Source organism: Sciurus vulgaris (assembly GCF_902686455.1).
Source record: "Sciurus vulgaris genome assembly, chromosome: 6".
NCBI classification, from domain to species: Eukaryota; Metazoa; Chordata; class Mammalia; order Rodentia; family Sciuridae; genus Sciurus; species Sciurus vulgaris.
In genome coordinates, this window is record NC_136466.1 from 137061015 (window position 1) to 137085749 (window position 24735).

The 24735-nt window shown below is 38.3% G+C and overlaps 2 protein-coding genes across 2 annotated transcripts; one reads left to right on the forward strand and one right to left on the reverse strand.

Annotated features, from left to right (window-relative positions):
- Positions 1-640: 640 nt before the first annotated feature.
- CARD6 (caspase recruitment domain family member 6) lies at positions 641-12208 on the reverse strand. The gene is made up of 3 exons (XM_079145061.1): positions 11894-12208; positions 9238-9783; positions 641-3428 (listed from the first exon to the last, which is right to left on the reverse strand). Exons 1-3 carry the CDS (start codon positions 12174-12176, stop codon positions 1204-1206), a joined length of 3054 nt encoding a protein of 1017 aa, XP_079001187.1. The 5' UTR covers positions 12177-12208; the 3' UTR covers positions 641-1203.
- A 7398-nt stretch (positions 12209-19606) lies between these two features.
- Positions 19607-22251, forward strand: RPL37 (ribosomal protein L37). The gene is made up of 4 exons (XM_079143496.1): positions 19607-19749; positions 20384-20519; positions 20724-20808; positions 22132-22251. The coding sequence occupies exons 1-4, from the start codon at positions 19747-19749 to the stop codon at positions 22199-22201; spliced, it is 294 nt and encodes a 97-aa protein (XP_078999622.1). The 5' UTR covers positions 19607-19746; the 3' UTR covers positions 22202-22251.
- Positions 22252-24735: the final 2484 nt, after the last annotated feature.

Genomic DNA, 24735 nt, shown 5'->3' on the forward strand with positions numbered 1-24735 from the left:
AAAACTTAGTTAAGGTTCACATAAATATCTTAAAGATATATATATAAAATAGGGATACCCTACCACTGAGCCACATCCCCAGCCCATTTTATCTTTTATTTTGAAACCAGGTCTTTCTAAGTTGCTGAGGCTGGCCTATGACTTGTGATCCTCCTGCCTCAGCCTCCTGAGTCACTGGAATTACAGCCATGGCCACCATACCTGGAAATTTTAATATATTCTTTTATTTAATACTGCTAACTAACAGAACTTACTGAAAAGTTCAGAATAATATGAATCTAAAAAAAATATAAATTATATGAATCTTAAGTTCTGTTAAGCATTTCAATACTTTTAATAAAATTTTTAAGTTGATCTTAATTTTTCCAACTTTAAAATTAAAAACTCAAAAAGGCACATTTTGAATTGGAGACTATTATTTTGTCAGCTCCTCCAAATAGCCAAATATTCTTAACTATTATAAATATTTAAATATAAAATATACATAAATCATTCAAAAAGTTAAGGTGAAATAATTAATTTTATTGGTTGTTAGTTCATTATTTCTATCTGTAAGGTCAAATAAGAAAGTTTTAATAACTAAGCAAATTGAGGCTATTATCACAGCAAGATGATTTAACTAACCAATTGAGAATTGATACTGTACCAGAAACTTCTGACCAAGGCACTTCTTGTTAGTTAGTTTTTCTTGCCCCATTGAGGTAACCAAGCCCTACTTTGTGATCACAGCATAATTAGAGTCTCTAATCACATTCTCCTCCTAGTGGGGCTGTCTCACATTGGATTCAAGTTACACATTACTTAATATTCAAAGTGTATTCAACTTATTTATTTACTGTTTGATACTATTCTTAATTATTTTCATATTTTTTCCTCTTGTTTAGGGAGGAACAACTTACAGATTTTTTTAAATTTTTTTTTGGTTGTCAATGGATCTTTATTTATTTATTTTTCTTTCTTTATATGCACCGCTGAGGATCGAACCCAGGGCCTCACAAATGCCAGGCAAGTGTTCTACCACTGAGCTACAATCCCAGTCCTCTTACGGATACTTTAATGAAACCAATTAGGCTTTGCCCTATCTTGATTATGTCATGCTAATGACAGTAGTCTTAAACGTTCACTGAATTTCTTTTTCGGGTTACTATGTGATAGGAAGGGCCTCGATAAAGAGTACATCTCATGGGTCTCTGGTTATACTCTTTAACGCTTCCCTACCCTTTGGGGCCCTGCTCTTTGTTGATATGCTCTGGTCTGCGAGGGATGGGTCTGGGATGATTTAGGTTGAATGGGTCTGGGCTGAGAAGGCTTAGGGTGGGAGGGCTGTGGCCGAGGGGCTTTGGTCTGAAAAGGTCTTGCTTGAGAAGACCCGGGTTGGGAGGACTTGGGCTGGAAGTGCTTGACCTGGGATGGCTTAGGCTGATGGGATATGAACTGAGAGCTGGGTAAAAGTCTGCTCTTAGATGCGGGATGAGATCCTGTTTGGAAAACTGAATCCAAAGACCCACCCTGAGCCATCATTTGTTTTCCTTGCTGAGAAGCAGGTCTTACTAATTTTTGTGTGTTTCCTGTTGGCCGAAAGCACGGAGGGTGAGGATCTTTTATAGGGGAGGCTGTTCTCGTAAATTTTCCAGTTACTTCAGTAAGTTTTGTTCCTGGGGCCTGGGCTTGTCCAGGCTGTGTTTTCCCTGCTGGTCCTGCCAGCTGTGAACCTAGAGAATGTAGGCGACCTACCACAGAGACTACTGCTCCAAACTTTTCAAGAACTCCCATTGTTTGTGGTCTCTCAGGACAAGCCCACACACTCTGAGAACTGAGTCTTGGTGGTCTTCCAAGTGTTCGATTCAAGGGATGCTTCCAAGAAGTGCTTGAAAATGTTATGAATTTTCCACCTGAATAAAATCTCTGGGGTTGGGAGTATTGGTTACCCAAACCTTGACCTTTTTTATGAGATCTTGAATTCCAAAAGGATGAAGCACAGAACCATTTAGATCTCTGCTCTGACCCTGAGTGGGAGCCCATAACCCAGGGAGATTCCAAGGAAACACGGTCAAAGTCATTTCCAATTCGGTTTGGTGAGGGCCAGGCATTTTCTAGGTGAGACGCAAATACTGGAGAGTGGTTAAAATTCTGAAAATTTTGGTTGACTTCACCTGCAACCCCTGGTTCTCTCATAGGCCTCAGAGCTTGGCTTTCAAATGAGTTTTTTGGTTGACTATATCTTCGCTGCCCCTCACCTTGAGCTGTTCCAGTCATGTTTACATTAGGGAAAACTTGAATCCCTTGAGCATTCTCTAAGTCTTGGTCTACCTGAATCCCCAACTCCCTGGCTAGGGAGGCCATATCCTCCACAGACACACATCTGAGTGAAGAGGACATCACTTCCTGGAGGGCAGCTTGAATGCCCTCCATGTTCTTCCTTTTGTCCCCAGCTTCTTCCCAAAACAGTAGCTGTGATGGTTTCAGTTTCAAGGTCCTCTGGAAGATCTGAGCCTCTTCACTCACCCTGGCTTGGGGACTGAGTACAAAGTAGCATCTTTGAATGACAGCTTCTCCTAACAATAGCAAGTCCCATTCCTTCTTACCTAGGCAGTCAGCGAAAAAAAACATAGCCGAGGACACTTCCACCAAAAGCCCAAACTGTGTCCAGAAGCTTTCTAGGTCTCCACGAAGGTTGGTCACAGCAACAGGCTTTTGGAAAATACCAGGGCTTTCCTTGTGATCATCACTGTCAGGAAAACACCATGTTATCTCAACTAGGCCATCAGATATTTGCCGGGGAAGCGCTGGAACAGACAAATCGTGATGAAGAAAGATTTTGTGTGTTTTCAGTTGGTCAGGGCTGAGCAGTACATTGAGGATTCTGGACTTGGAGAAACTACAGTGTCCTAGACGTACAAAAGAGATGACAGGCATCTTCATGAGACTCAAAAACTTTTCTGAATCCCCCATGGGCCCTCCTGAGGACTGCGTTGACTGCTTCTTCACAATGCCCTTCATAGCCCCCAGCATTAAGATACTTTTGTTGTTTTCTGAGTCTGGCAGCAGCAGGGGAAGAGCAAAGTGGCATTGATACATGTTTGACATGACTTCTCGTTGCAAGGAGCTGTCTGAACACAGCATGGAGGCACAAAGCACATCAAGGGGATTAATGGTTTGTATGTCTTGAATTTCCAACTTTTCCAGTGCAGTCAGCAATTCCTCTTTGCTGTCTTCATCCAGAACCCTACGCCTGAGGATTGAGTCTCTGGCTGTCACATCCAGTGCTTGAACTTTCATCAGGAAATTCCAGGCTAAATCTGCTGGAGTCTCAGGTGTCCATCTACATCCATGATCCAAGGAGAACTGTTTAACAAAATCTGGCAGAAGTTTTCTGTTTCTATCCATGTTCAAACAGGAAAGTACATCTTTAAATACTTTCTTTCTTTCTGTAAAGGAGAAGATACTTAGTGAATGTTGTATTCAGAATCTATGTTTCCTTCACTGACTTTTTTTTAAGAATTTTTTTTAGTTATTGATAGACTTTATTTTTTATTTATTTCTATGCAGTGATGAGAATCAAACCTAGTGCCTCACACATGCCAGGCAAGTGCTCTACCACTGAGCCACAATCCCAGCCCCTTCACTGACTTTCTAAACTAAATAAATAACTGACATTTTTCATTACAAAAAGATGAAATGGTACAAAGGAAGGAAAAGTCCCAGTTCACCACTCTGCCTATCATATTTCTAAGAGAAATGTCAATATGGCCCTGTGTGCTTGTTTCCTGTCCTTTTTCTATGCAAGTACATAAGTATGCCTGCATATGTAGAAATACATAGCTTAACTTGATGAATACTATTTTATTTTTATAACTGATAGCATATTAAACAGACGACTCTTCAACCTCTTTCTATTTAATTATATTCCTTGCAAATTCTTCCAAGTGAGCATATGGAGAGATCTATCTAATTCATTTTACCCATTTCATGGTTCTCCAAGTTCAGATGGATCATTACTTAATCAATCATTGACTAAATGGATCAATGATCATTTAGGTTTCCCAATTCTTCTTCCTTTTTATTTTTGTTTTTATTTTTGCCTAATGTTTGTATTCAACAATGAAAACCCTTGTTAGTTCTTCATTATACATGGGTATAAAGGATCTCTAGGCTGATTCTGATTTCTTTCTTTATCTCTTGCTGAACTTTAGAGAAACTGAAGATTTTATTTCTATTAAAGTTTTCTTGGAATAGAGATGCTGTTCCTAATGTCTCCTGATCTCCCATTTTTAAGCATATTTTCTAGCTACTTCTTGAGAATAGAGATAGTGCTTAAGAGAGAAGATTGGAGTATATTTTACTCCTGACAGATGAGCTGGCAAACTAGCATAAGTTTATTAAATGTCCTTAACAAGGAACCTAGAAAAATAATAGATGTGAGGAAAAAAAATGGATTTTATGAATGAAAAAAAAAAAACTAAAAGATATCTTTGGGTAGTCTCAAGGTTGTTTAAGTAGGCATATGTACTGAGGCAATAAAGTGAGGGGGGAATTGATAATAGCATAAAGGGCTCCTGAAGCAGGCAAGGAGAAGACAGTTTTCAGGAAAGCTCAAGTTCTGTTCTTGCCTGTCCCATCCTTTGCCTTAGGTCAACAATCTTCCGCATCTTAAGCACAGAAATTGGCATAATCCTGGCCTGATATCTAGAGGTGACAAAGTTACAGTGTTGCTAAATGGAGTAGATAGAAGGAACAGAGTATATGGACACACAAAAACAAGACAATCTAAGCACAGAAATGGGTGAAAAAAAATGTAAGCAATAATATCTAGAACCCAGTATAATTTTCGTAAGTTAAAATCATAAAAATAGCTCAACTAAGGCAAAAAGAAATGAACAGATTTCTGTTGCCTCTTACTGAATGGATATTGAATTTTGAATTTGAGTTCTGTCAGGTTAATGGGAAACAAACTGAGCCCAAAAAATGAGAATAAAAATCCAGACTCTTAGAAATATAACAACCCAGAATCTCTACAACCTATTATACACAATGAATAGGACACCAACCAAATTTAATAGAATAGGGAGAAACAGGAAAGGTAGCTCATGCTTAATAGATGGAGATTAACTCCAAGATGACCTAGATATTGGATTTAGCATATAAAAAATCTAAGGCAGCTATCTTAACTAGTCTCAACAATATGGTATAATAAGCCCATAATGAATGATTAAATACAAAAATTACAGAAAACAATAGACTGTATTTGAAGAAGGAAACTCTAGGATTTAAAATCACACTATCTGGATTTTTTAAAAATCACCACAAGGATTAATAGCAGATTAGAAATTACAAAAGAAAGTCAATATCTAATCTGAAGAACAGAAAGAAAAAAAATTGAGGAAAATAACAGAGTTTTAGGAATTTATAGAACAATATTAACAACTTTAACATACATGTACTTGAAGTCTCATAAAGAGGAAACAGGAAACAAACAGAAAATTTTTTTGAGTAAATAATGGCCCCCAAATTTCCGAATTTGGTTTAAAAACTTGTTTGCTTTTTCAGATTCAGGAAAATCTATAAATAATGAGGAAACAAAACAAACAAATTATACTGAGAAACAGCAGATCAACTGCTAAAAAAAAAGAAGAAAAAAAAAAACTCTTGAAAACACCAGAAATAAAAATGGTACTACACTTTTAGGAGATTGATGATCAAATGACTGCCAATAGCATCATAAATAACAGAAGCTAAAAGACAGAGAAATGACACCCACAAAGAGCTGAAGGCAAAAACATTGCCAATCTGAAATTGTACAACCAGCAAAAGTATCCTTGTGGAATGAAAACAAATAATGATATTTTTTAAAAAATAAACAAAAATCAAAAGACTCGTTGCGCACGGTGGTGCAAGTCTGTAATCCTGGCTACTTGGAAGGCTGAGACAGGAGAATCACAAGTTCAAGACCAGCCTCTGCAACTTAGCAAGGCCCTAAGCAACTTAGCGAGACCCTGTCTTAAAATAAAAAATAAAAAGGACTAGGGATGTAGTTCAGTGGTAGAACCTCTCTGGGTTCAATCCCCAGTACAGAGAGAGTTTACCACTAGCATAACTATATTTAAAACAACAGTAATATACAAAAATTTCAGGCTAAAGAAAATAACATAAAATGAAAATTTGAATCTTTCATTAATTGACCTAAACAACAAGCTGGAGTAGAAGTTGATGCAGCCTATACAAGTTGACCTTCCACAGAGCACACAAAGCAATGTTTTCAGCTTTCCTGGACTTGGATTTGACACTATGATTCTTTTTTTTTTTTTTTTTTTCCATGAAATGTAACATGATAAAAATGACCCTTCAATCAGGCAAGGTGGCACACTCCTGTAATCCCAGCAGATTGGGAGGCTGAGGCAGGATTGTGAGTTCAAAGCCAGCCGAAGCAAAAGCAACTCAGTGAGACCCTGTCTCTAAATAAAATACAAAATAGGGCTGGGAATGTGGCTTAGTGGTCGAGTGACCCTGAGATCAATCCCCAGTACCAAAAAGAAAAAAAAAAAAAAATTAAGTCAAAAATAATGGAATTTTTCTTCCAGTTCCCAGCTGCATAGACAAATTTTACTCAGGTAAGAGATAAAAGATAACCACATATCTCTAGTCAAATATTGTGGATGGACAACCACTAGAATTACACTGTAGTCATATTATCATTAGGATAATGAAATGGTGGGCAATAGTAGCCACAATTAATGACTTTCTGATATCCATAATCTTTGTAATATTACTTTGCAAGAGTTTGCAAGAGGTAGCATCTGTTTTTTCTCCATCATTTGAATCTGTGTTGTTTATGTAACATGTTTAGCCAACAAAATGTGGCAGAAATAATGGCATTATAGTTTGAATTGTGTACCAACCTCCAAAAAAAAAGATACATGTGAAAGAGGAAGACAGAGCAGAGTGATGCTCCTGCAAGACAAAGAAGGCCAAAGATTTCTAGGAAAACACCAGAGGGTAGGAACAGATTCTTCTTCCTAGCCTCCTCCTTCAGAGGGAACCAAGACTGCCAACACCTTGTTCTTCTAGCTTCAAAACAATGACAAAATATATTTTGTTATTTGTTGCTTAAGCCACTCATTCTGTGATGCTTTGTAGTATCCTCAGCAAACTACTACAAGCATGATGAGGAAGAAATTATTCTTTTTCTACCCAGAGAATGAGTCCCCAAGACTTGAGTTGATTGTGAAATGGTAGTTCCCTTTCCGTTCTCTACTCAGAATTTGGTAACCTTTAATTTTGCAGACAATATCTTTCTAAATGTAACATTTTTCATGTCTTCAATGTTTATTAAGAAAAACTTGCTGGCTAGGGTTGTGGCTTAGAGGTAGAACACTCACCTCGTACACGTGAGGCACTGGGTTAGATCCTCAGCATCACATAAAAATAAATAAATAAGGGGCTGTGATTGTGCTTAGTGGTAGTGCGCTTGCCCAGTGTGTGTGAGGCACTGGGTTCGATTCTCAGTACTGAATACAAATAAATAAATAAAGGTTTATCAACAACTAATAGAAAGATTAATAAAAAGTAAATAAAATAAAGGTATTGTGTCCATCTACAACTAAAAAAAAAAAAATTTTTTTTAAAGGGGGGGCCTGGCGATATGACTCAGTGGTTAAGTGCCCCTGAAATCAATCCCCAGTAAAGAAAGAAAGGAAGGAAGGAAGGAAGGAAGGAAGGAAGGAAGGAAGGAAGGAAGGAAGGAAGGAAGGAAGGAAGAAAGAAAGAAAGAAAGAAAGAAAGAAAGAAAGAAAGAAAGAAAGAAAGAAAGAAAGAAAGACAGACAGACTTGGAAAAGCCAGGTACAGTGGTGCACGCCTGTAACCCCAGAGGATGGCAAGTTCAAAACCATTCTCAGCAAATTACTGAGGCCCTAAGCAATTTAGTGAGACACTGCCTCAAAATTCTAAAAAATAATTTAAAAATATGTAAAAAAGGACTGGGGAAGTAGCTCAGCGGTACTTAACTCCCCAGTACCAAAATAAATAAATTAATTAAAAGGAATATTTGGATTCAAGATACTGTACTGATGTAATTCTCCTCACCAAGATAGCATTATATGATTTAGATTAAGATGAGTAACAATATTTTGACCTTAAATATTCACCATAATCTCCTCTACTAACTGTTTCCACTATGGTGATTTAAAGTATAATCCCAATATCTTTCTGGTTATAAAGGCACTAAAATAACTAAAGTGGTTTGCTCTGAGGAACAGAAGATAACACCTAAAAACAATGGTTAGCAACTGCTTATATGTATGATAGAAGGTGACTGTGGACATATATAAGCTGCCAATCAAGATTTACTTTTGCTTATTAGCCCTCTGCATCCAGGGGTTCTTCATGTGCACATTCAACCAACTGTGGATAGAAAATATTTAGAAAAAAAATTGCATATGTACTAAACTTGTATGAACTTTTTCCTTATTATTATTCCCTAAACAATTCAGTATAACAACTATTTACATGAAATTCACGGTATATTAGTATTATAAATAATCTAGAAATGATTTAAAGCAAATTGGAACTTGTGGGAGGGAGGGGGAGACAGAGAAAGGATGGTTAATGGGTACAGGAGTGGAGCAGAATAAGAGAAATAACTTCAAATGTTCTACAGCACAGTAGGGTAATTATGGTTGACAACAATTAATTGAATATTTCAAAATAGTCAGTAGAGAGGATTTTGATGTTTCAGATATGAAGAAATGATATATCTCTGAAAAAATAGATATACAATTACCTCAATCAGATCATTATACACCATTTACATGTATTGAAATCTCATGTTGTACCCTGTAGATATGTATATTTACTGTACACCAATTAAAAATAAAAATATATTTTAAAAATAATAGAAGCAAAGTATACTGGAGGATTGTGTAGATTATATGCAATTACTCTCCCTGCCATATTACATAAGGGGTTTGAGCATTCACAGATTCTGGTCTCCATGAACAGTCCTGGAACATATCTGCCTTGGATACTGTACTGTCTACCATTTCCCAGATCCTGGTGCTTCATGATGTCAACACCCAGCTCTGAAGACATTTCAGGATAGAAAGGTACAAGGAATTTCTGGTTAGTTGATTTTCTACTGACATCTGTGCCCTGTCATCTCCTCACCCCATTAGGTCACAGCTACCTTATTAATTATTGACAGGTTGTTGCCTGATTAACTATACATACATAGTGTCCATACCTTCCAGATATTTATCCCCCTCCTCCAATGTCATGCTGGTTTCTGACGCCTCAGAAATGTTTTCATCAGAGAATCCCATGGATTCTGAACACTCAGAGTCCTCTTTACCACCATGAGCAATACGCTCTGGAACATCAAAATCTCCTTCTTCCACAGTAGTTTCTGCATCTTCAGTGTATCCAGCAGAACCTGGATGTTCCCCTTCTGCTAAGTATAAAGAATCATCGGGCTCCTCATATCTCTGTCCATCCTTTAAATATGTAATTGTTGCTGGAATTTCATATTCAACTCTTTTGAGGGAACATGGCCACATGATTTTTGGAGTGTCAAATTCCTTCTCTAACTCCCCTGAGGACAAAGCAGTTTCCTGGTAACTAGTTTTCTTGTCCCTGGAGAATGCAGAGGTTTTCAGATCCAAGAGTTCTTTTTCTTTGGAAGACACTTTGATCTCAGGATTCTTGTTTTTTTCCTTTCTAGGGGAAAAAGTAGTTCCCAAATTCTTACTTATGGATTGAAGAGATGCTCTATCCTTGTGTTTTAAAAGTTCTGAAAAGAACAAGAAGATTTTATTGTTAATTTTGTTTTTTCAGTTTAATAAAAAGAAATTGTAAAATAACTTGAGTTTAAAAAAAAAAAAAAAAAAGCTCGATAAATGAAATAAGTCAGACTCAGAATGTCAGAAGTCAAAAGTTTTCTCTGATAGTCAGATGCAACGGCACTTGCTTGTAGTCCCAGCAGCTTGAGAGGCTAAGGCAGGAGAATCAAGAGTTCAACCAGCCTCAGCAATTTAGTGAGGCCCTAAGCAACTTAGCAAAACTCTGTCTCAAAATAAAAAAAATTTTAAAAGGGCTGGGGCCAGGCGTCAGAAGCTCTCATATGTGGAAGTAGAGCAAAAGAAAGGAAAGAAGGCAATTGGGGAGGGGATCTGATGTCATAAAGATACAGGGAAAATCAGTGGAGTAGTAGGAAAATGAGAGGGAGGGAGGGAGGGAGGACAGAAAATGGAAAGAAAAATGGAATGATTTAACAAAAGCATGCTATATTCATATATAAAGATACTAAAGGGAATTTCACCTTTATGTATATGTGGATAGTATCAATGAAAAACAAATAAATAGCCAGGCTCAGCAGCACATGCCTGTAATCCCAGCGGTTTGGAAGGCTGAGACAGGATGATTGTGAGTTCAAAGCCAGCCTCAGCCATTAGCAAGGTACTTAGCAAGTCAGTGAGACCCTGTCTCGGCATAAAATACAAAAAAGGACTAGGAATGTGGCTCAGTGGTTGAGTGCCCTTGAGTTCACTCCTCAGTACCAAAATAAACAAATAAATAAAAAATAAAAGATATAAAAGAAGGAGGGAGAATGGGGGAGAGAGGAAGGGAAGAAAATGGGGGAAGGGTGAAATCAAACTACTTGCATATATGATTTTGCCAAAATGAACCCAAATACTATGTATAATTATATTTTTCTAATAAAAAAAAAGAAAAGAAAAATTGATCATGAACAATATTTACTTGTGGACCTAATGTGACTCACAACTTATATTCCCCCTGGTCATTACAAAAGAAATCTAATCTCTGTAATTCTTAATCTGTAAGCAAATAGCTGTAATTTGAAATACTGTGTCCTAGAAATAATAAAACCTATCTTTCTAAGCATATGAATCATTAATATTCTTTTTTTTTGTCCCTACCTCTCTAATGTCCTTTAAAATAATCCTGAATATTTTAGATTTCTTTTAAAAAGGACCTACACCTGCCTCTAGTGCTAATTTTCAGAATCACTAAATAATACCTTCTAGATTAACTATTCCCTCATCTGCTACTAGTTATTTTTGAACCATTTAAGACTTAGCATTTGAATGTATTTCATAATAGCTAGTAGAGAAGATTTTGAAATGATAAGTGTTTGTGCTAATGAATATGCCAACAAGCCTGATTTGATTGTTATGCATTGAATATAAATTGAAATATCACAGTGAATCATATAAATATGTAGTTAATATGACAGTTAAAATGATATATTAGATATATTATTTAATGTATCATTTAATAAGTATATTAAATGATGTATTATATAAATAATTATTTTTAAAAGAACTAGCATTTAAGTTGCTCCAGAAAACCAGGGTTCTGCTGCATTCTTATCACAGAGAAAATAAAGTTACTGATCTGCCATCTAGGTGTGCTAAAAATTATTTTTCCTATATTTTTAGAATGGCTATCCTAAGTGAAAGATGTTGTGTGAGGTCTTGAAACTGTTAACATCCGTGAATTCATTTACTAACTATTGCTATTACTAACAGTGTTCTCTTTCCAATCATGGAACTTCAGGCTGTATGCCAGAACAATGAGCAATTTATAAAACAATTGAAATTTTTCAACAACAAATTTTGAATTTGAACAAAATTCAAACAACAAATTACCAGTCTTCTAAATCAAAAAGATACATTGTTCTTGGTTTTTAAAATTCTGCATATTTTTTCCCTCTCTCATATTTTTTCCCTCTCTCATATTTCAGAGCAGATTACCTCTGGGAGAAAGACAAACAAAAATAAAGGGTGATAGTTTTTTGTTTTTTCAGAAAATCTGCCCCTAACCTTTACCCTTATTCCCCACACCCCCCAACCCCTGCCAAAGTATAGAAATTCACTCACCATGTTTTAAGCCCCAAGTGGTCGCTGACTCTGGAAAAGTACTAAGTAAACACTTGAGAAAATACTGACAGCTCACCTCTCCCTTTTTCTGTACCAAAATTAACAGCTTTCGACTTTTCTTCAAGGGGTCTGTAACTTTATCTAGAGTCTCGTACTCTTCCTCAGAAATCAGCCGTCGAGAGGCTAACGTGTCCAAGATTGAATCTGGATCTTGTTGGAGAATATTAAGCAACTCTTTTCGTTGTCTTTCTATGATTTCTGAGGGAGCATTCTCAGCAGCCATAGTTTCTGGTTCCTAGAGCAGGAAGTGGACGGTGAAGTCATCCTGATGGATAAACAGATAAGAGCCAGGAGGAAAAGACAGCAATTCTATTTAGCAAGATAAAATATGCCAGTGACACCCAGTGTTAGAGGGAGCAGATGGAAACAAGCACTATGGGGGAGTCCTGAGAATTCTCTGAACCTGGATCCCTGTGGACTTTTTATCCCCTTCCCCTAACCCCATTTTGTAGTACTGGGAATAGAAACTAGGGTGTCCTGAACTGGGCATGGTGGCCCATGTCTGTAATCCCATCTACCAGGGAGGCTGAGACAGAAGGATCTGAAAGTCTGAGGCCAGCCTAGGCAACTATAGGGAGAACCTGTTTCAAAATTTTAAAATTTAAGAAAAAATAAGAAGGACTGGTGATGTAATACAATGTTAGAGAGTCCTGAGTTCAATTCCCAGTACTGCAAAGCAAACCAACCAGGAACTTCTTTTGCTTTACTACTGAACTGCATCCCCAGCCCTATCTGTTCTTTAGGTGCTTTGACAGTCTCATGAAAACTCAGTCTGGGGTTTACCTCCTCCAAGAAACCTCTCCTGAACTTCAGGTTGAACGAAATATTCATTGCTCTAAGCCCTATACTGTGATTCTAAGTGTTAGCACAAAAAGACCAGGCAGGATGCAAACCTCATGAGTCATCTCAGCTGTTCATTCAAGAACAGTTTGACACCAGAACAAGGGATGCAGGGATCAAATATCGCCTGTGGGCCCAACTTCCTGGTGGAAAATGAGCCACTGAACAAAGAAGAGGAGTGGGTTTATATAGGTTTGTTTGAGGGGTGGTCTAGTGTACATATTAGTTTCCTTGGGCACTCGGGAATTTGAACTTTTTGGGGTGGGGGTCTGTGGGCAGTGTCTGGAGAGGATTTGCTTTGGAGGAGATCAAGGTCTCCTAGAGACTGTTGCCTTAGGGGTGATAAAACACCTCCTCCCTGTCTGCAGTCGGCACCTGGAAAACCTTTGTCCTGGGAGATGAAGGCTGTCAGTGCATGACCTTCTTTTTCACTCCCTTTTCCCAGGTCACATTATCTTGGGGGATTTTTTTCATTCTCTATATCTATTAATAAGAATACAAACTAATTAATTGATTTTTGAAGAGTAATCTGACAAAGTACACATCACTAGGTAAAGAAGTAAGTTAGATGAAAATAAAGATGTATATCCTCCTGTCCAGCAATTCCACTTTAGGAAATTATCTTGGACTGGGGAGATAGCTCAGCTGGTAGAGTGCTTGCCTCGCAAGCACAATCCCCAGTACCGCAAAAAAAAAAAAAAAAAAAAAAAAAATTATCTTAAAATAATTATCAGACTGCCCATAATCCCAGTGGCTTGGGAGGCTGAGACAGGAGGATGGCAGGTTCAAAGCCAGCCTCAGCAAAATCAAGGTGCTAAGCAACTCTGGGAGACCCTGTCTCTAAACATTGTTTATCATAACAGAAAACTGAAAATGACCTATATTTCCATAAATTGGAGATGAGGAATGAATGTTGATATGTCAATAGTGGAACACTGAAGAACTATTTAAAAGGATAGAGATCTATAAATATTGAAAGTAATGATATCCATATTTGTTGTGAGCTATCTATGCCATTAACACAGATCACATGTTTGTCTTTTCACAATGCCAGAGTTTATTGAATAAGGATAAATCACAAACAATATCACTTTCATTGGATACAATTCACTGAGTACATGTGTGTCACCTGGTAGTCATAAGCTGGGCAATCACAAGTTCTTTTATTCCAATCTGAATTACTACTATCTATAATACTCAAGTCACATGCCACATACTACATCATGATATGTAAGATTATAGAAAGATCAAGAAAGGGTAAAGGTGGCAAAGGGGATCAGAAGGTCACACAGAGAGCCAAGGCAGAGAGCACATACAGTATAGATTCCATTTTGGGGTTCTGTTATTTTTGTTGTCTTCTCTGCAGTGCCAAGGATTGAACCCAGGGACTCATGCATACCAGGCAAGTATTCTACCACTAAGCTACATTCCCAGTACCCATTTTTATTTTAAAAATATTAATGCATATATAGGTCATATTGATAAATTGTCTTTATGAAAAGTAACAGAAACTACCCCCAAGCAACTACGGACAATGGAACTCAAAGATTCCTATGAAAAGAGTATACCCTAAGTAGGACCAATTATGACAGGTTGACGTATTTGACTCCATGGCCAGGCTATATGGACAATGACTAAACAGACTCCATTTTACCCTGAGACTCCACGTTATGTAGGAAATACTTCTCCCATGGGAACACCCTGCCTCTGTACCCATCAATAGTTGCTTAACATAGCGTGTTTGGCAACACAAAATGACAATTCTTATATATTGTAAAATTGTTCTCTTTTTGATTTCTATTTTTCTTAGACAATGTACCATGTCAACAATGATTGTCTAAATGTTAGTAACCATTCTTTAATTTGTACCCAACCAAGGTCATTTTGACCCACTTCCCTTTTGGTGTATGATTTTAGATCTCATGATGTTAGTTTGTAGTTTTGAATCATAGCAACTGACACTTTTGATTGATGTACTGACTTATGGTACATCAATCCTATGGTCAGGTGTGTTCTCCCAATAGCCATTTTGGGCCTTGTGTGAGACATTCAGCTGGTCAGCTAATAAAGACTCTCAAATTTGAACTTCTCAGTGGTGATCAGTCTGCTCTTAAGTTGCACCCCACAACACACTTACCCAATAACTAACCAAGATTGCCATCCTAAGTGGAAACAGACATCTCGTGATGGAAAGCAAATTGCAAATCACCCCCTTGAGTGATGATAACTTTCCCAGAACTTCAAAGAACCAATCCTGAAACAATTGTCAGCCAAAACGTGACCTGACCAAGATGACCTATTCTGCCAGCTATGTGACTTCCCAGGCATGCAAGTCCCCAACCCTTGTCTTTGAACAACATCTTCCCATTCCTTCCTCCTCACTGCTCCCAGACTCGGATAACCACCATTCTATTCTTAGTAAGAGTTTTAAAATATGTGTCTCAAAATTATGGCCTCAAGAGATGTATCCCTCCGCATGACCTCAAACTAGATTAGTAAGGTCGTTAAGTTCACCAATCCTTTTTTGTTCAACTTGATCAGTTACAGGTCTTTCAAACACCATCTCTTCTCAACTACTCCACCTCCTCCTCTCTCCCACAGAGATAATCTGCTCCAGCAGATTTCAAATCTAATGGGAATTCAGTTCCTTTAGAACAGGATATTTACATAGCATGGGCTTGGAAGGCAAATGAAGAGAGTTGGGGGAAGGGGGAGTATGACTCTGATGTTCTCTATTACATAAAATATAATCAAGAGGGACAGAGTTGAAAGTACATCCTTCAAGTCAAAACAAATGATGCAAAAGTAAAAATTTTATATTTATAGCAGAGGAAGTTAAATTATGTGGCTTTTTTAGATAAAATTCAGCAGTAATTTTGTTTTGCTTACTTTATAAAAACAATACGTCTGAGAAGTTACAAGTCCTGATGATCAAGACACTTGAGTGTGTGAAAACCATGAACACAAGATTTAAGATTTACATATTCTCTTTCCACTGCCCAAAGGCAGTTTTAGAGAATAAATGCCTAAGCTAACAAACTTAGACAAACCATTTCAGCAACTGAGCTAAGCCAGGTTTGGTGATATGCATCTTGTAGTGTTGTGCCCAGCGGCTTGAGACCCCACAAAGACCACCAGAGACCACGATCAATGCAAGCAACAAAGAGTCATTTATTAGCAAGCTCGAGCATGGTCCTCCGCGCACTTGGTAACCAGTGACACTAAGAGGCCCTGAGCCTTTGTTCAGCAGGCTTTTATAATGAAAGGCAAACAGTTTTACAGTGTTCTTTTTAATTGGTTAACATTTGAACAGCTAAACATTAGTCCTCCTCTGGTTGGGTCCTGCCAATCTATTTGATTCTCATTGGGTCCCACCAGAACTGAACGGTCCTAGAGGAAGAAGGGAGGAGGGAAGGGGTGAACTGTGCAGGAGATGAGTTGGAGTTAGGCCCCCCGTCCTTGATAGTTAAGGTTTCTAGGCAGCTGCACATTTCTCAGACAATTATTTCTTAACAACCTCGATAAGCACGGGGGCCTAGCAGTCCTGTTTGCGCTGTATTGGCTTTTGAGGGTGCAGTCGCAACTGCCTGCATCCTGGTAATTAAGACAGTTAGCTGCACAGATATCACCCTGTTCTCAACAGTAGTCCCAGCTTCTTGGAAGGCCAACATAAAGGTAAGAGTTGAGACTGTGAGTTCAAGACCAGCCTTGGCAACATAGAAGACCTTGTCTTTAAAAAAGAATAATAAGGATAACAGTAGAAAGAAAAAGATAATTTATTCCTAATCTTAACCTGGCAATTGAATAGGAACCTGGAAGTTCTAAAGGAACTTCATAGGTCTCTCAACAGTCAAGGATACATCTAACGAGGACAAAACTGATATGGCTTCAAACACACCAAAACGCACGAAAACCACATGGGAATTGACATAAGAGGGTTTATTAAGCAAACAGAGTGTCTTCCTGCAGGGTAAGAGAGAAAATGAGAGGAAAAGAGAACGGGCACATGCAAGAAAGAGTGTGAAAAGCGAGGAGGAGAAAGAAACTGAGTAGGAGAGAGAAAGCATGAGAAAAAGATGGCGCAAAAGCTATCCTTAAGCATTTTAATTCTGCTGGGCTAACAGGGGACCAATAATGGAGAAGGATACTTGCAAGTGACTGATGAACCAATAGCTAGCTAGCATGTTCACGGACTGACAAGTAGTTGGGAGATGGGAAAATGGCTGCAACAGAAAGGGCGGGGAGAGCGGCTTTCAGAATGACAAGCTAGGTTGTGATGCAAAGGGCAGGGGAGCAGCTTTATATTACACCACCCACCTCTCATTAAGGAAAGAAGGTAACGTATTTCATTTTCTCCAATGTCTTCAGTTCGTGGAATGTCTGAGGTACACACTCATGTAGTATGTCATACTACTTGGCTCTTCAGCAATTGACACCTGTCCTATCTTTTCTACACTGACGTTATTTCTGAGATAGCCTAATCCCCACAACCTGTAAATGTTAGGTTACGTGACCAGTGACAATTCGGATTGCAGATGGAATTAAAGTTGCTCATTAGCTGACCTTGAGATGAAGAAATTATCTGGGTGAGACCAACATAATTACAAGGGGTTTTAAAAGTAGAAGAGGAAGGAAGAGGGTAATGCATCTTGAAACAGACTATTATTGGCCTTGAAGGTGGCTGAAAGAGGCCAAATAACAGATTTTCTCCTACAGCCTCCAAGAAAGGCACACAGTGCTGCCAACATTTTAATTTTGCCATTCGTTGTTGCTGTTTTTGTTGCAGTGCTACAGATTGAACCCTGACCCTTGCACATACTAGGCAGGCACCAGACCTTTGAGCTAACACCCCCAGCCCTACATATTAATTTTAGCCCAGTGAAACCCTATGCTTTCAACTAGTAGAACCTTTATAAATTCGTGGATTTTTAAAAAAGTTTGGAAACATGAGATACACTCTCTTAACAAATTTTAAGTATCTAATACAGTATTAACTTTAAATACAATATAATAATTCAGAACTCTAGAATTTATTCTTTCCCCTGAACTGAAACTTTTTACCTGCTGACTAAATCTGGGTTGCTTTAAGTCACTATGTTTGTGTTAACTTGTCACAACAACAAAAACAAAACAAAACAAAACAAAACTTAATACAGCACCTAATTCAAAAAGTCTCCTGATTTACAGTTTAGGCCAATTTCTGGAATGTTTGCTCTCTTTTTCCCCTGGCTGCACACCTCCCTTCTCCCCCACTTTCACTCTACCTCTTCTGGAAGAACAGTTATTGTCCTGTTTTTATTCCCTGCCTGGAGAAGACTCTGGTACTTATTAGGCACTTATCAATTGTTAACCTGTGAAAATCGAACCTCTGATTCTTAGTGTCTATCTTATTCTGCTAGCAATTTGCTAAAATTTTGCATGTGTCAGGCCAGGAATTCTTAAGGTTGCTTTAAGTAAAGTGATTATTTGGAAACTGTTTCCCCCATTAAATTTTTCCGTTATTTCTTATTGGTGCATTATATTTGTACATAATGGCAGGATTTGTTGTTACATATTCCTACATGCACACAATATAACAAAATAACTTGGACAATACCATTTCCCAGTATTTCCCCTTTCTCTCCTCTCTTCCCTCCCCCTTGCTCTAATTCTTACACGTTTGGTAATTTTCTTGTATATTTTTTTTGCTAGGGTAGGGGTCTTTTTGGACAAGAGGCTACGAATGCAATAGCATTTACTAGGTTGGTCATGGGACTATCAATTTTAAAACTAAACATAAGTTTTTTTTGTTTGTTTGTTTTTTGTTTTTTTAAAGTACAGACTTCCCCATAGTGGGAGTGGGTAAGGAAAAATGAAGGAACTCTGGATTGTCCAGAGGGGAGAGAAGGGAGGGGTCAGTGGTTGGGGAGGGGAAGGACGGTAGATTGAGAGACAAGACATTATTACCCTATACCCATGTACGAAAAATTTTTTTAAATTTATCACTGTCAACAAAAAGTTAATGAAAATAAATAAAAGCTTAAAAAATAAATAATTTTTTAAAAAGTATTTGTGTAAGATTTTTTACAAAATGGCAAGAGTTGGACAAAATTTATAATTTTTAATTTTTTAAAATATTCCTTTACATGTGCTATGTAAATTTTACAGTTTGTGGGATACTCTTTCATTTATCATATCGTTATTAAACTTATTAAAAAATAAAGTGCAGATTTCCAAGCTGTACCCAAACCTGCCACAACAGGGTAGGGTGACTCTAGGGTGCTGGAAACTATATTTACCAAGTTCCACGTACGATTCTTTGGCATAATGAAATTTGGGGTCAAACCATTTGCCTCTAAATACCTATTGTACAAAAATCACTTTGACATTCCCTTTGGACGCTAAGCCCAGCCCTTCAAGGACAGTTTGTGCCTCCGCACTCTTAGCCACCCCTCAGTGTGAGACGGCGTGCGTCAAGAGCCGCCAGCCGGGAATGCGGAGGAATCCGAGCAGCTGGTCTGTCCGGCATCGGGCGCAGGCAGCCCGGAGTCGGTGAGGGTGCTGCGGCGCGTCAGCCCACTCTCCAGATTCTCCTCGCGGGTCCACAACTGGATTCGACAGTGTGTCAACGGATCAGACAGGTAATTTGCGACCCTAGCCGGCAGCAGCCGAAAAAACGAGTCTTGGACTGTGCACGGTTCCCAGTTCTAAGGCGGGAGCGACGGAAACACGCCCATCCCGCAGCGAGTTAGCGGAAAGCCCCCACCGCCTTTCGGGCGCTAAAACCTGATTGGCTCCGCCTGCTTCTGTACCCCCTCTTGACTCCACCCACAGTGTTCCAACTGCAGCGACGGAAGGTTGAAAACAGTGCACCTCGCTCCCCAGGAAGTAGTTCTTTGGGCGGAAGCTTCTGAGTGTGATCTAGCGGAAGTGCCTTCTCTTCCGGCCTCTTTGGTCTCGGCGGCAGAAGCGAGATGGTGAGTTTTTAGGGCTCTTGGAATCCTTCTCCATCCTTGTCTCCTGTGCTGCGCTAGGTTGATATTTGTGAGGGATCGGTAAGGCTCTGGGTAAGGGGAGTTGATGGGCAGTAAAGGGGCATGCGGTGTCTGACAAGAACGAGAAGAGGAGCTTTTGACTGAGGGACTGATGTCGCGGTCGTGGAGCTGCGGTCACTGTATGTCCTTTCCTTTCATACCCTGGGGGGCTCCCATAGCTTTGCCCTCGGGTAGGAGCTAAGGGAAAGTTTGGGAGCGCCTTGACCCTTTGTAATAGCAGAGGAACTGGTGGTGGTGCTGCCTAGCAGGGGTCTTCAGGCTTTGGAGTAGTAGGCACAATCTTAGGTCTGTACCTTCTAAGTTTTCTTTCTTTCTTTCTTTTTTTTTTTTTCTAATAAGAAAACTATGATCGGTTTCAGAGTACCAGCAACTTGCAGAGGTGGTCTGTATATAACTTGAATTGCCGGTAGTGGTCTCAGAGTTGGGTACTTAATGAAGAATTAGTAATCGCTCAGTTCTGCCATTATTATGTTATCAGTAGTTGTTTTCCCAGAAAACGTCGGTATGCATATAGAAATTGTTGGATTTCAGATTTGTTTATCTTTATAATCTTCAGACGAAGGGAACGTCATCGTTTGGAAAGCGTCGTAATAAGACGCACACATTGTGCCGCCGCTGTGGCTCTAAGGCCTACCATCTTCAGAAGTCGACTTGTGGCAAATGTGGCTACCCTGCTAAGCGCAAGAGAAAGTGTAAGTAATGTTATTTAAGCTGTATTTGTTTGCATTGCACCTAAGTAAGAGAGTAACTTTGAGCTTTTATTTGGTGCAAAACAGAACTGTTGTACATCTGTATGTTGGTGAAATGGCATAAAACTCTGTGTACTCTTATAGAAATTGACTAACAGTCCTTCCCTGAGGTGTGTGAAAGAAACAGTTTGCCATTTTCTCTTTTAGATAACTGGAGTGCCAAAGCTAAAAGACGAAATACCACCGGGACTGGTCGAATGAGGCACCTAAAAATTGTATACCGCAGATTCAGGTACAGCTTTGTCTTTCAATATAAAGCAGGGCTTGAATAAGAACCCCCACGGTTACTTGTATAGGGTTATTTTACCCAGGTGGTAAGAATGAGATGTTGGAAGCTTTTTTCCTCCTCTTGCCATATACTTGAGTTCAGTTGTTCTAAATTGTATTAATCTTTCAGTAAATAATGTGGAGCATTTTGGGGGCTACACTACCCCAAGTATTGCTATTTATAAGGAATACCTAGATTTTGCTATAATTGGAACCGAAGTTTGTCAAGATGGTATTCAACAGATAAGGTGTGGAGTCAGGCTTCCTTGATTTGAACTTCACATTTGAGGTGTTGGGGCAGTTTGCCATAGAAAGATGCCTTAGAGTCTGATTAATCAAAGTCTGGGTCTTAGAAGTTCTTTGAAATGCAGATTACAGGCTCACCTGAGATTTAGCTGAGAACCTGGATTTTTTAGCAATAACTTCTAGGACCAGTTAGAGGTCTTAGATTGAAAGTGTTGAATTCATGTGAACCTGTATACCTCCCCTTACTCTGTGCCCTTTTTCAGCAAATCTTATTGATGTTTTGGGATGGAAGTCTTTGTTATGGGAGTTGTCCTGTATAAAATGTATTTTGTGTACCTTACCTCTATTCACTTGATACCCAGGGCTCAAAAAATCATAAGGCAATTTTAATTTTAGGTTTTGTAAGCGTCTTTAGGTATATTCATGTAACCTTTTTGAATTTTTTTTTTTTTTACTGGAAGTCAAAATTATGTGGACTTGATATTGAGTGGTTTGCCTATAAGAGCTAAGACTGAACTGAAGACAGATTTTTAAGCTTGCTTGCTTAAACTTTCTTTGCCTCAATTCATTAATCTTCAAAAGGACAATTATAGTTATCTTTTCTTGGTAGGTGTGAATGTTTTTTGGTTTGAAATGGAAAGCTCTGATTTGAGCATTTTACAAAATGTTTGTTATTTAACCTGCTTGGTTTTTTTTCCCCTCAACTAAGGGAAAGTTAATTAAGATCTATTCCTAGACATAAGGAACCATTTTTTACAAACAACTTTGAGTAATAGAAAAGTACTGACCCAGTAACCAGAATAGCCAAAAAAGTTATTAAACTTTATTGGAATTACAGTCAACTATAATCTAAAGTTGATACCTTAAGCAGAATGAAATGAAAAATAGAAGCTTATCAGTGATGTTGTAAAAATAAATGTCTGAACATATGAATATAATGATTTCAGCATTTAACTGAGATAAGCTCATTAAAATTTATCAAAAGTTGCAAGGTATTTATTGGATTGCTGAAGTAACTGTTCTTGTCTTTAACATGGCACAGGCATGGATTCCGTGAAGGAACAACTCCTAAACCCAAGAGGGCAGCTGTTGCAGCATCCAGTTCATCTTGAGAATTTCAACAGCTAGCCACCCAATAAATGTTCTGGTTTTTAAAAATGTATCTGGTGTGCTAAAAATGTATCTGTTTCTAAGTACTAGACTTGTGGGATCAATGAATTACCTTGACTTGGGGAATGGGGTGAAAATGTCAGGTTTACACATGAAGAATTTTTTGGCACACTAAATTGCATTTAGTAGCATGTAAAAGACTTGGAGTGCCAGGGAAGACATAAAGGGAAGGGTCAGTTTGAATTATGTTTGGGGGGAGATAATTGTATTCACCCTAGCAACCATAAAGATAGCTTAGCACCTAGCATGTAGCCCATTGTAGGGACTGAGTGAAAAGTTAGTGTAAATAACTCACTATGTGTGAGTTAACTTGAAAAGAATGTAAGTAGGATTAATAGTCTGTAAAGCTTTATACAAATGCCATGAATTGATTAAATAGGTAAAGTAAGCCAGGTGTAATCCCTGAGATTTGTGGCTTAACAGCAATGATGCATAACTACCTAGTAGATGTCCATTCCCCTCCCCCTGTGTAATTCTTCAAAGTTTTTCTGTGCTAAATCTCTGAAATTTCTTTTTCATGTTTTCTTAGTCTTGGTGAAGGAGATAAGGTTCAATTTGGCCTTCCAGTTAGAGGATAATTAAAGGAAGCACAAATGCTGAAACAACTACATAAAATAGTAGCGTCTGAATTATAAATTTTGATTGCATTTAGGATAACATCTGGGATGCTTTACTTGGCCTATATGAGATGATGTGCATAGGTTATATACAAACATGCTACTTTATATGGGGGATTTTGGTGCTCATGGGACTCCTAGTACCAAATCCTTACAGATCTGTATTAATTCCTGCCTTTGTTTTGCTTCCTAATTCATCCCTTGAAACTCAGCTTTTTTAGATGAGTCTGCTCATCTAAATCACTATTGGGTTTTCTCCCAATGTGTGATACTACTAAAGAGTCCACAGAGTGATTTTATTAATTTGTATGCCTGTGTTCTGTAATTCTGAGAGCTATTAACTTCCATGGACTTGGGAATAGTGGATAGGTGTAAATGGTAATTTTTACAGAGGCCATAACATAAAGTTGATAAAATTTAGGTTCAAAGTGATGAAATTGCTTTGACCTATCAAAACTAATTTTTATTACATTTTGGTTTGATAGAACTGATTTGATCATAGGGTCTTTATAACCAGTCTTCCAGTATTACTAATTGTTGGTTCCTGAGTGATGAAGAGACCCACTAAAATAGTTAAAAGTCCAGTGTGGAATTAGACATTGAAGGAAATGGGCACTGATATGAAAGTATGTGGAATTGAATAGAGGGCCAGAACAAAAAAGTTAGCATGAATTGGTGAGAGGGCAGTGATGTGATGCAATAAGAAACGTTTATGTATTATCAAACTTACCTCTTGTTTGCTGGTGACTGGGTCTTTGCATGGAATAGGTAGGTTTCAGTAGAAATTACTCGGCTAATTCCTAAATATTGCAAAAGCCCCCCCCCTCCCAAAATGAAATTACAGACCCAAGAAGAAACAGTGGGAAATAGATTGAATTCTAGTTTATGGAATGTTAACGTCCTGAGTATCAGCTGAGGACACAGCACTGGATGCATCCACCAAAAGGTGTCAGGCAATGCCACGTGTTATATTTGAGCCAGGAACTAGTATACCTGACCAACGCTCTTCCTGAGTTTCAATACTGAACAGCTGTGAATTAACATTTCTTTGGCAGAGGGCTCACAGAACCAGATGGGTGTCATAAATGGGTAGTTGAAATGAGACCTCAGGAACAGTGTCTCATAAATTGCTTGGCTCTTTCAGCCTTTTTGTGTAGTTTGTAATTTTACTTGACACTTAAAAAGCTCTGTTGTACATAATAGTTTCATGTGTCCCGTTTTTTTCCTTTTAAGACAAGAATTGGATATTACTGAATGATAGCATTATTTTAGGCCTTGGAATACTTATTAAACAGAACATTTGGGAAATGCCTCCATTACATCAATCTTACAAGTAAAGACAACCCCTAGGAGATAGAATGAGTGATAATTGGCCTGCAGAGATAACAAGTTGGCAGTTAAAAGTCAAGGATGTTTGGCACTTGGGGGTTTCAGGGTGTAAGGATCCTGGCTCATCAGGTATAGTACGTACAGCTTGCCTCTATACTTCTGTGCACTTACTGGCTTTGATTTTCAAATGAAAATCTTCAGCAGTACGGGTAGATCCAGATTCTAGTCTCTCATCCTTATTTCTGTTATTCCTTTTGCTGCTTGTTTTACATGCCACATTTTAAAAACTTCAGAACCATTTTTTCATTGATATATGGTCTATATGTTTGTCATAAATTTTAGCACTTAGCCCTCATTTTTATGTTAATTCTGTTTTAAACTTGAGCAGAAAATATGCTTTTTATTTTTGGCATTAAAAGTCTGCAAAAATGTTGATCACATGTTTTTAAGTTGTAGATGGACACATGCCTTTATTTTTTTATTTTTATGTGATGCTGAGGATCTCACCCAGTGCCTCACATGGCAACCCC